This window comes from Lissotriton helveticus, chromosome 11, assembly GCF_964261635.1.
Source record: "Lissotriton helveticus chromosome 11, aLisHel1.1, whole genome shotgun sequence".
In the NCBI taxonomy this organism is placed as follows: Eukaryota; Metazoa; Chordata; class Amphibia; order Caudata; family Salamandridae; genus Lissotriton; species Lissotriton helveticus.
The window spans coordinates 124672332-124685173 of NC_136072.1; the positions used below are offsets into that span (position 1 = coordinate 124672332).

A 12842-nucleotide genomic window follows, 5' to 3' on the forward strand; every position below is an offset into this window, starting at 1 on the left:
GATATTATCATTTATGTTATATTAGCATTATTGCTATTTTGTATATACCGTGGGACTCCCACTTCGACGACGGGGAATATTCAAGCATGTGAATCTATGAAAGACACCAATACTGGAGAACCACCTGTTTACAGGTAAGTAACAATAGTTCATCCTCCTTTATACTGGTCAGAATGCTTGAAAATATGTTTTCAAAGATTTGCAAACATGCTTGAGATCAGTGCTACACATTGCAGAATATGGTTAAGAAGTATAAAGGCATACCTGTTATGAAACTCGTATATTTCTGGAAGATTTCCAAATAGAATTTCTTTTTTGTTCTGAAGCGGTGTAGGGATTAGATGCATCAGGTTAGGATTGTCCACTTCTGAAACATAACCCTGTTAAGTAGGAAAAAAGGTAACAGTGTTTTGAGATAGTAACCTGAAATGGTAGTCAGACCTTAATAAATGTTTACATTTTTGTCCTCATATCTAGTTAATTTGTCAGCATTTGAACTCTAGCGTTGCTCTCTAGACCTGTAACCTACTTTTTTTGATAATTCTGTCACTTTTAATTTTCCACAAACGGTTATTTTCTCAGCGACTTCACCAACCACTTGGGTAATGCATTTTTTGTCTTTCTTTTGGATACGCCTGTTATTCGAACAAAGATTAGAAATCGAAGAATTAGAAGAATAAACTTTTATATGAGTCCTAACAAGGATATTATGGCGCCTAGAATGGGGTACATAGGGGGCCATTATTGAAACTGCAACGGTACTAAAGGTTGCATTTTGGATACAATGCATTTAGCATGATTTAAATTCCTAATATCCTCATAAAGTGAGAGTGCTGCTACTTTAGGGATATGGGATACAGTATAAAAATTGCATAACATAAATATTTAGTTAATTACTCTAAACATTCTTGATAAAAAAAAACATGAAATGCTCTTGAAATTTTTCAAAACGGCTCCAAGAGTACCATAATTCTTGCTAGATGGGCAAAGAATTCATGGAAAAACTGTTTTTTTCAACTGCTTTTGGCAAAGCCTTGATGAAACCTCCATTTACCTCACCACAGCCTGTTGCACATGTGATATTATATACATATTTTTTAAATCAATGGGTGATGTGGTGGAATGCCCAAAGCAACACCCATTGCACACCCCTTTGACGCAGATACCTGCGTCAAAAGGTACGATATTTGCAATGCAGGGTTAAGCCACGCAAAGTGGCTTATCGCTGCTTTGTAAATATGGAGAAGGGCATTATGCCACCGGAGCATCAGAAAAAGTAACACTCCGGTGGCGCAATGCCCTTGTTAATATGCCCCAGGCTGTGAAAACACCCAAACATCAGTATAATTGAGGGCAATGTAGTCTATTGTCTACGTCACTGGGAATAATCCAGGCAGTTGTTCTACTGACAGAAATTCTGCCTGTTTATAGTAAGGAGTACTCATTGGAGATACATAATAATTAGATATGTTCAAAAGTAGGTCAGGGATTTAAAATGTATTCAGTACTATTTGAAGGCATAACTTTGTTAATCGTAACATTATTCTTTTGTGTGAATTACAGAGTATGAGTATATCTAGGATATACATAACGTTTGCGTACACTTCAAGATTACTTACTGTGTTTGGGAATCGGAAGCCTAGATATTGAGTTATATAGCCTTTGTTCAAGAAAACTTTGTTGTTTCCAGAAACGGCTATCTACTGTTGATGTTTGGGTCTGCCTGCAGTGAATAGTCGCTAGGACAGTAACCATTTTGGATAAGGCATTTTGATTTCCCATTACCAGAGATAGTTTAGAGCTTGGGTAGTCAATGTTTATCAGAGTGTATTACCCACATTTGTACCCTTTCTTGTATTCAGAGAGTGTGCTGCCTCGTGTGCTGGGTTGTGCTATAAATAGGGGCATTCAGATGCTTTGGGGTATTGTATTTCATTTGTGCTGCATCACTTCTGGTTTTAACTTAAGACTTTTTTCAACCATTTATGCTAGTGTTCCTTAGGCCCAGGTGATGGTTACTGAATATCTGAGCCTTGGCATCAATGAGCTATATGTGTCTATAATTCTTAACATCGTTCCCAGTCCCCCTTTGATGTGTAGCCATGATACTGGCCCTACTCTAGTTCGTTGTCATCTTTCTGTAGATTTTGATAACATTAGCCATACATTTTATTACTGGTGTCAAAAGCTTTGTGCTTTTGAGAGCATGTGACACCAAAGTAAAGCCTAGTTCGTCTTCATCATCTGCTCTTTATTGATATTCACAAACAATAAATTTCACTGGCCATAAGCAAGATCATGGAGCAAACACACATTTTATGGAAGAGAGATTCTAAGAAGAAATTTTTCATCTACCGAAATGCATTATATTTGTTTAACACGCCTTTCCTCTTAGCCAAGTCAGGCTATCCTTTGGACCTGTGCCCTGTTTCTGTTTTGAAAAAAACGGTCCCTGAACTAATGGCCAATGATTTTACCACTTTGTTCAACACCTTGTTCAATACTGGGTGTTATCCCAATGCCTAGAATGTATCCTCAATTCTTCTTCTACTTAAATCTCAACCCTAATGATCCATACAATTTTCGACTAATTTCCAGACTTCCTTTGCCAGCCAAATTGGGGAAGAAAGCTATGAATAGCCAACTATCTTCTTTTATTCAGGATAACAGTTTGTTAGATGACACACAATACAGCTGCAGAGCTGGCCATAGCACTGAATCTGTGTTTATTAAATCAGAGGAAGAAATCAGAAAGGCTTTAGACTCTGGAGGCAAGGAGACTTGAGCTTATTGGATCTCCTTGCAGCCTTCGATACGGACCACCATGATCTTCTTTTGGACTGTTTAGCCTCCATTGGAATTCAGACTATAGCGCTCACTTTGTTTGTCTCCTACCTGTCAGACAAAAAGCAGTTTGTGGCGCTAGACTCATTTTGTCTCCAAACATTTTCCTCTCCCATGTGGGATTGCGCAGGGCTCTTAAATCAGCCCAACTCTATTTAATGTTTATATTACAGCTCTGGCACCTATAGTTAGATTTTTTGGTTTTGCCTTGACCTCCTATGGCGATGACAAACAAATTGTCTTGTCGGTTTCAAATCAGGGCATTGGCAGGAACTTTCATGACTTTATGCTGGCCATCCGCTCATGGATGAGCAACAATTGCTTAAAATTAAACTCTGGCAAAATGAAGGTTATTTTATTTAGCAACAAGCCCACCTTCTGGTCCCCATTTTGGTGGCCAGATGAACTGGGCTCCTTTCTCATTCCCGTTAGGAAAGCCAAAAACCTAGAACTCCTTATGGACAATAATCTGTCTTTTAGTGACCACCTTGACGACTTCTACTTTTCATATGTAAGGATGGCCAAAAAGGTTTTACGATTTATTTTTCTTGAGTCCCAAAAAACTGTGGTGTCCTCTCTTATCTTATAAAGACTAGATTACTGTAACAGTTTTACCTTAATATGCAGCAGCAACATATTAATAGGCTTGAGGTGCTTCAGAATACTGCTGCTAGACTTCTTTCTGGTACTCTTAAATTCTGCTCTGTTAAAGAAGTAATCCAGGAACTTCACTGGTTTCCTGTCAGGGAGAGGATTAAGTTTAAATCTCTGTGCATGGCCTTCAAGGCTCTACACAACATAGGACCGGTCCATCTTAGACAGAAGTTCAAGTGCTACGTACCCAATAGAACTCTCCATTCTGCGGGTCCAAGAAAATTGGTTCTCCCCAGATTTAAAAAATCAAATCAAAATTGGGGTTGAAGAAGTTTTGCATTTGGTGCAGATAAGACTTGGGACAAGTTACCTCTCTTCATTCATTCTAGCCCTGGTCTGCTCGCTTTTAGGAAAAATCTGAAAACATGGATATTTAACAATTAAGCCCTTTTCTGATTTGTATACTGATTTTCATTGGAACTCGCACCAGGACACCTCCAGGTAAAAGTGTGCTCTATAAGACGGCTTAACGTTGATGACTTTAACTTCTCCAGTATTTCATCTTTTATAGATTCACATGCTTGAATCATTCCCCGTCGTCAAAGTGGGAATCCACGGTATTATCTCAAAGCAATCATATTAGTAGCTTAGGGTACAATGACACTAGGCCATGAATTTAATAGCCTATCTATGCCCTTTTTTAAACAAGCATTGGCATAGCCAATAGGTCTTTTTTTAGGTGTATCTTACTAAAGCTTAAGAAAAGCTAATTGCTATATAAAAACTACAAAGACTGGCTTTGACAATGGTTTCTTGTTTGGTTGCCATTTAATGTTTTTCCAATCTTGCTGAATAATGCTCGTTTTGTCATGATTTGTCGAATGGCGCCTACCTGACTACAACTTCCAGAATGCCAACACCGTGGGAGGAGTTTCTGGACATATACTCCAGCGCAACACTAGGGTGCGCTCTATGTGATTACTCTTCTGAACTAGTTTTGATGGTGTTCGTTCCTGATCGAGGAATGAGGGTTGGAACTTTAAAGTTTGGGAGAACGCTTGTTTCAGGCGTTCGGTATTACTTAGGATTGCTTCTTGGAACCTGGGAGAAGCCGACCTTCATTTCCGTCCTTCCCGCGAGCGGCTGCAGCGGGGAAGGACTTCCGCGTTCTCGGCTGAGACGCGTTCGTTGGGAGATCATAGGAGGTTGGAGGAGCTCATTCGTCACCTTTTCGTGTTATCTGGTTTCCTTCTCACGTGCGGCCGCCGCGGAGAAGGTTTTGGACATTTCCGCGTTCTTGGCTGAGACGTTGCCATTGGATTCCCGGCAGCAAGCAGGAACCCGGTCAGCTGTTGTTTGCATTCCTTCCTTCCCGCGAGCGGCTGCAGCGGAGAAGGATTTCGTTGAGAAGTCATGCAAGCATAAAAACTTGGGATAAAGCATCAAACTGGAAAGGCTTGTATGAGACTCATTTGTTTGAAGCTACTGGCTGGTAAGCCTCGGAAGAGGTTGGAACTATTACGGTTTTTACACATGTCCTATTATTTTTCTAGTGTTCCGTTTAGTTGGGCCCAGCTGGAATAACTAGTGGTTTGTTTCTTTTTTGTTCTTTCTTTGGATGGTCATGGCCGAGACCGTAACTTTCTCAGAAACTTTGTTTGCCAGAACAATGCCGAGGTCTTGATTCTTCTGTAGAATTCAGCATCTGGGTTACTGGAGAAAGTTCTTTATTGTTTAAAGGGATAAGAAAAAAAGGGTATGTTTGTTTAGAGGTTCCTTGTTTGTTTATGGCTGAGTATTGGTGAATTGGAATTAATACTGGGTTTGTTTTTCAGGCAGCTATTTACAAAGTAGAGAAGTATCTACCATTAGGGAGGAAAGACTCACCTCCAGATTAACGGGGTAGGTAGAGAATTCTAGCGAGAATTTATGAGAGTAGCTAGGATTGTACGCTATAACCTCTCTCTCTTTTTTGTCGTTTCAGCTATCCCTTCCGTTGCTGTCCCTTCCCTTACCTTTCCCTGCCTTGATTGCCTTTACGCTCTGTGTTAGTATAACAGTCAGAGAGTGGGGAAATCAGGAGGTGGACCCCTTTTCAGCATCACCCTGATCCTGAGCGGAAGCCGATTGTGACACGTTTAAGTAAGCGATCCCGGACTCAGACTTCGATTTAAACAGACTTGCTGTAGCTGGTGGCTTGCATGCTCTGGTCACAGAAAAATAAACAGGCACACAATTAAAATAAATAATTGATGGCGCTTATTAGGAAGGGTGAGGAGACTCGTACTTTTGTATTTGCCGCTCTCGCTCTATTCTCTCCTGAATGCGTGAGGGAGAAGGGCACAGCACTTGAGAGGAACTAACGCTCACTAACAGGTCAACAGCGTTGCTTGCCTCCATTGTGCTCTGATGTGGAACCATAACAAACCAGGCTACGGCGGGTAAAGGAATTTTGAGCCCACCTAGAAGTGCCTGTTGACTTTGGTGGAGCCTGGCATCACATCTGACATGGATGAGTCACTGGACCTCTTCGGCCCTTATGTGGCAGAAAATACAAAAAAGATGCGCCCCCTCCCACACACACACACTCTCTCTCTTCATAGTGTGATTCACATGTAGGAGGCCGGGGAGGGGAGGTGCGGGGGGGAGTAAACATGACCATTGCAGAACAGTATTCAGATAACCCATGTTTCTACAACTTGCAATGCGCCAAAATCTACGGTGACCTACACTTCACGAGTTCGAATCCTGGCATGGCCTGATCAGCCTTCCATCCTTCCTAAGTCAGTACATTGGTTACTATTCAAAAAAAGCTTCAGCTGTGGGGTTCTGGAGTGCCACGGACACTGGCTGCATGGAATACGGACATGGCCTCGTGCATGATCAGGGAGAATACAGTACAGATTGCACGAGGGTGTCCCAAAAAGTGGTCCACAATCTGGGATAAATGGAATACATGTAAGGGATCCATCTGTATACCGCCAATGAACGTTTTTTTATTGGGAGCCAGTGTAGTTTCTTCAATAAGGGAAGTAATGGCGAGCCGGCCGGGCAGTTTAATTTCATCCTGGCAGCCGTGTTCTGAATAACTTGTAATCTGGCCGATAATGTCTCACCCACTTCACCCAGTAGGGCATTGCCGTAGTCAAGACGACTGATTACCAGCGCCTGGACTACGGTTCTGCGATGACTCTCTGGCAGAAAAGGTATTATTCTTATTCTGCGCAGCTGACGCAGGCTGTAATAACAGGAGCTCACTGTGGCTGAAATGTGGTCCTTCATCGTAAGAGCTCGGTCTAATTTTAGGCCCAAGTTTTTTACTGATGAAGCAGGGGCAGGGGATTGACCCAGCCCGACCGGCCACCACTCCTCTGTCCAGAAGGAGGCTGCTTTGCCCATGAGCATCAGCTCCGTTTTTTCAGGATTCAGTTGAAGGCGATTTTCGGTCATCCATTCAGAGACGGCCAACATGCCCTCAGAGAAACACAGTTTCTCTTCTTCAGGATTTGAACCAATTGGGAATAAAAGTTGAGTGTCGTCAGCATATGAAATAATTTCAAACCCAAAAAGTTCAACAATAGAGGCCAATGGGGTCATGTAAATATTAAAAAGCGTAGGGCTCAGGCATGAGCCCTGGGGTACCCCTTTGTCTAACGGATATTTTTTGACAGGTAGGGCCCAAGCATAATGGTGTGTGATCGATCTGTCAGGAAATCATTAAGCCATTTTAAGGCCAATCCTCTGATGCCGCAGGCATGTAACACCTTAAGTCCTGCACCGATCTGTAACCCCACCATGATTCCTTACCAAAATTATATCAAAGTATGTAACACTGTGTTATTCCCCCTTGTATAGTTTCAAAAATGTAATTTCTTTGTCTAATAAAAAGAATTAAAAAAATAAAAAAAACTTCAGAATTTATTCAGGGTTGTGCACAGCATCCAGAGATATCCTGTATTGTTGAGCAGCCCACCTCTGCTAAGGCCTGTAGCAGGCAGCGTCTGGTTTGATTCTCAGTTTAATTGCACTCCTGCTGCACCAGAACCAAAAACCAATGAATAATAACGATAAATAGTTAGGACGTGCGGCTCAAAGGATTTAGGGAAGGAAAGCTCGCAATGGTGGGAGGGTGGATAGCCCCAACCCTAAACCCTCCCTCCACTCCCTCGGTGAGCATAATCTATGAATATTTCAAAAACAGAGGTGAGGAGGTGGATAGACAGCGTCACCTTGCGAACCCTTGATATACAGTTTGACAGCGTAAAGCTGTCGGGGCCAAGGAGGAGTACTCTGCCTTGATAACACTAACCATTAATATACAGAGCAACAATACGATGCCTGGTGGGATATGTAGTTATGGGGTGGGGACAGTCTTGGGGAACACGAGCGCAGCTGGTGCTCGGGGAGCGCAGGAGATCAGCTTGTGCATGTGGAGGCTCTGCAGTCTTTGAGGCACATAGGAGGAGAGAATGGAGTTTGGAGGAGAGTTCAGCATTAACTTTCCTGTGTGAAGGGGGTGTAGTGTAGTTCCTATATTCCCAATAGGCTCTGCGTATTGGAATAATATATCCTATAGATTAGATGTAGGACTGAGGTCGAGTAGATCTCTATCGAATATACTAAACTTAATAGTGAGTGCCAGCTAGCTCAGAGGTCACTAGAAACTTCCTCGAATTTACAGGAAGGGATTTGTTTCTGACAACCGCATAAACATAACAACTTTGTTTCCCAAGAATAAGAAATATATCTCTAGAGTCGCGGAAACAATAGATAAATATTTCACTCAGTCAATCGTGCATGCTTCGTTTCAACAGAGTTGCAGAGAAAAAGAGAGACAGGCGTTTTCAATAAAAAGGTTTATTGAACAGTCTTCTTTCTCATACAAGAGAAGTGAACTGCTACAATCGTTATGCAGACTGCAAAGTATAATGCGTACAGCGAGAATAGTATTATAAAATAATACTGTAAAAGCATTGTATGGTTTCTAAGCCATAAAAAAATACATACATAAATAACATTGACTAAAATACTCAACTGGTGCTTCTAAATATGTCTACCCCAATGTACCTAATCTAAGTCTAGTACGCGGGAAGAAGTATTGTGTAGCATAGGTGTAGTTGTTTTTGCCAAGAATCTACCAAAGGTTTCTCTAGGTTCTAATCAGCTCCATACCTTGGTTTAGAATGAAGTAGGTCTGGTATCTCTGTCCCAGGACTCGATTTCCCAACACCCCGCAAGGGGAGCTTGGAAACCCTGGAGCTGGATTCTCGGCGAGAGAAAGGCAGTCTCTTGATCAGTCCGTCAGCTGGAGCGTCGGCTTCCTTCGGCACTCACTGTAGCCATCTGTGTCGGGCAAGTAGATAGTCGAACTGCTCCGAACCACCGTAGTTTGCCATAGCAAATGAAGGTATATTTATACCTTCAAGGTGTTTAGGAATGCCATAGATTGACGTAAAGTCGGGCATAATAACGTCAGGAAAGAACCCCCAGGGAATAGCTGTTCTTTGCAAAGTACATGAGTTTTTGGACAAATCAATATTCAAGCAAGGGGAAGTTCCCTAACTGCTTAAGCCGATTTTCCAAGAAATCGTTGTGACGTTTGGTAGGGGTGGAAGTAGCCATGCCTGTATTTGGTCTGCATGGGCTATGTCTAAATAAGGGATTGATTTATCTATACTACTATTATAAAGTAAGAACTGGGAACCTTTGAGGCGGGTAAACTCGGGAACCACAGCACCAATCCAAACACCCAATACATCATTGGAATTGGCAGGGTCTGCAGAGTGACATAGGCTATATAACCCCGCCAAAATATACGTGCTTTAAAAAATCTACCTTACAGAAAAAATAGTCCCTTGGAAGTAGCGCCGGCCGTGTGCACGAACGTGCTGACATCATCAGCAGCGCGAGGAGTACAGCCGTGGGGAGGAAAAGTAAAGACGCGCGAGGTAAGGGACTTCCTGGAGCGCGGAAAGGAGCAAACTATTTGTGACAGGTGTCAGTATTGCAGGGGGCCCTGAAGCAGCCTTAACGTCGGGGCGGCCGGGGGCCCAGAAACAGCCTTTTGCTCCCACAACGTCGGGACGGGCTACAAAGAAATGAATAAACAGGCAAAAAGAAGGCCCCTCGAAAACCCAGAAACATAAATAAAACAGGCCCGTGGATACTCGGAATCGGTAAAAGTGTGCAGGAATACAAGGACTGAGGCCCGGATTAACCCTCCTCCCCCCGGAGCTACTGAGACTCACAAGAGGCAGAGATAGTTGATAAAAACACCTGATAACGGAACATGGACACGGCAGGTGGGGGAGGGAGGGTGGGAGGGAGAGAGAATCAGTGGTTTGTGATATTCCTCGGGTGAAGTCATTTCATATTTGTTGCTGTTTCCACTTTAACACCACGCACAGTAAATGTCTCTCCTGTTATAACATCACATTTATAAAAAATTTAATTCTACATCGCAGACAATTTGGGTGCGGAGGTTTTGTCAGGTCTCTGCCAAGCGCTGCTTTACAGTGATCAATCAGGCGTTTAATCAGTGCGTGAAGACCAGAGGCCCCAGTTTACGGGAATTGTGGCATTATAAATTGTCTGCACATATTAAGGTTTGTCAGCATTACAGTGAGATTGCAACAGGCGTTTTTACACACACCCTGGCGAGGGTTGCAGACACCACTGCGACCAGATGCCCAAGTTTATGAGACTGTGGCGCTAAGCTGTGTGCAAGTTATATGGTCATAAAAATACATGAATAATGGATGCAGGGTGGGTGCATTAATGATTGTTGGGTGGATGGATTGATGGATGCAGGATGGATGGGTGGGTGGATGGATGGATGGGTGGATGCATGAATGAATGATGTATGGATGCAGGGTGGGTGGATGGATGGGAGGGATGCATGAATGATGTATGGATGGATGCATGCATGATGGGTGGATGCATGATGGATGGATGGGTGGATGCATGAATGATGTATGGATGGATGCATGCATGATCGGTGGATGCATGATGGATGGATGGGTGGATGCATGAATGATGTATGTATGGATGCATGCATGATGGGTGGATGCATGATGGATGGGTGGATGCATGAATGAAAGATGTATAGATGCAGGATGGGTGGGTGGATGGATGGGTGGATGCATGAATGATGTATGGATGCAGGATGGATGGGTGGATGCATGATTGATGTATGGATGCATGCATGCATGATGGGTGGATGCATAATGGATGGATGGGTGGATGCATGAATGAATGATGTATGGATGCAGGATGGGTGGGTGGATGGATGGGTGGATGCATGAATGATGTATGGATGCATGGATGCATGCATGATGGATGGATGGGTGGATGCATGAATGAATGATGTATGGATGCAGGATGGGTGGGTGGATGGGTGGATGCATGAATGATGTATGGATGCAGGATGGGTGGGTGGATGGATGGGTGGATGCATGAATGAATGATGTATGGATGCAGATTGGGTGGGTGGGTGGATGCATGAATGCATGATGAATGGATGCAGGATGGGTGGGTGGATGGGTGGATGCATGAATGAATGATGTATGGATGCAGGATGGGTGGGTGGATGGATGGGTGGATGCATGAATGACTGATGTATGGATGCAGGATGGGTGGGTGGATGGATGGGTGGATGCATGAATGATGTATGGATGGATGCATGGATGCATGCATGATGGGTGGATGCATGATGGATGGATGGGTGGATGCATGAATGATGTATGGATGCAGGATGGGTGGGTGGATGCATGAATGATGTATGGATGAATGCAAGGTGGTTCGGGCTCGCTCGCTGCGGTGCAATATGCAAATTAGTTTACGCCGCACCACTTTCAAATGTCACCAGCCGCCCCAGATTGTCTGCACTTTTTAGTTTATTCCTGCATAACGCTTCCGCTGTGCTTGTGAAATCAATTGTATCTATCCATACTAATATAATAAAGAGAGAGCCCAAACCTTTGAGGCGGGTAATCTCAGGAACCACAGCACCAATCACAACACCCAATACAGCGTTGGAAAGGGCAGTTGCAGCAGAAGGACATAGGCTATGCAGACGCCCACCATATACATTTAAAAGGTAAAAGAACCATGCCAGAAAAGTAGTCCCTTGTGGGTATGTCTGCGTTGTGCTGTGGGGATGTGCTGGGGGCGTGACAAACGCTGGGGGCATGTGGTACGTTCTGCCGTTCATGCCATGTCTCATATCGTGTACTGTGGGTGTGGGCGTGCGCGGGATTGCGGAAAAAAAAGCGAGCCTTGTGCCCAATATTTTATTGTTTTTTCTTCCCAGGTTATATACATTCCAGCTCCGGGTGTCCACCCTGCTCCCTTAGAATAACCCTGCACCCCATAATCATAACCCACCCTTACTCCTTAAAATACCCCAACACCCTTAAACACTAACCCATCTTAACCCTATAAATATACGCTGTACCCCAAAACGCAAACCTATCCCTAAACCCTAAAAATACCAGTGTACCCCAAAACCCAAACCTAGCCCTGAACCCTATAAATACACCTGTACCTCAAAACCCAAACCTACCCCTGAACCCTAAAAATACCCCTGTACCCCAAATCCCAAACCTAGCCCTCAACCCTAAAAATACCACTGTACCCCAAAACCCAAACCTACCCCTGAACCCTAAAATACCCCTGTACCCCAAAACCCAAACCTACCCCTGAACCCTAAAAATACCCCTGTACCCCCAAACCTAGCCCTGAACCCTAAAAATAACCCTGTACCCCAAAACCCAAACCTACCCCTGAACCCTAAAAATACCCCTATACCCCAAAACCCAAACCTAGCCCTGAACCCTAAAAATACCCCTGTACCCAAAACCCATACCTATCCCTAAACCCACCCCTGTACCCCAAAACCCAAAACTATATCTGAACCCTTAAAATACCCAAACAGCCCAAAACATATACCTCAGTATCCCAAAATATATACCCCCTATACCCATACTTACCTTATCCAAACATTAAAAAAAAAAACTTGCTTTTACCATTCATGCATTTACAACGAATTTTGTTGTAAATGTATGCATGGTAAAAGCATATAAAATGTAATGCCATGCGTTATAATGGCATTGCGGAGTCATAGTACTTTTGTAATGAAAGTATGCAGAGTGATGGTATGCGGAAAGAAAGTTGCGGAATAATGGGTGTTTACCCTCCCCCGGTCAGTACATTGGTGTCACAGCGGCCCACATCTCCAGCAACATACTCATATTTTTTCACCATCCATTTGAAAAATGCACAGGTCTCTCTCATTGATGGCCAGCACCAACATACACTTTTAGACACACCTCCCGCCACAAGTTCTAGAATTGCGAACTCTAGAGCTGGGGAGCTACGTTCGAATCTCGGCAACAGCTCAACAT

The 12842-nt window shown here is 43.4% G+C and overlaps 2 protein-coding genes across 6 annotated transcripts in view; one reads left to right on the top strand and one right to left on the bottom strand.

The window, feature by feature from the left end:
* MCF2L2 (MCF.2 cell line derived transforming sequence-like 2) overlaps positions 1–12842 on the bottom strand; it is a 2082183-nt gene that overhangs the window by 738311 nt on the left and 1331030 nt on the right. For all 4 annotated transcript variants that reach the window (XM_078665987.1, XM_078665986.1, XM_078665989.1 and 1 more), the window contains exon 17: positions 265–380. In XM_078665987.1, the coding sequence (XP_078522113.1) occupies positions 265–380 (116 nt within the window). The remainder of the gene's footprint in view (positions 1–264; positions 381–12842) is intronic.
* B3GNT5 (UDP-GlcNAc:betaGal beta-1,3-N-acetylglucosaminyltransferase 5) overlaps positions 1–12842 on the top strand; it is an 818869-nt gene that overhangs the window by 532209 nt on the left and 273818 nt on the right. The gene's annotated exons all lie outside the window — the stretch shown is intronic.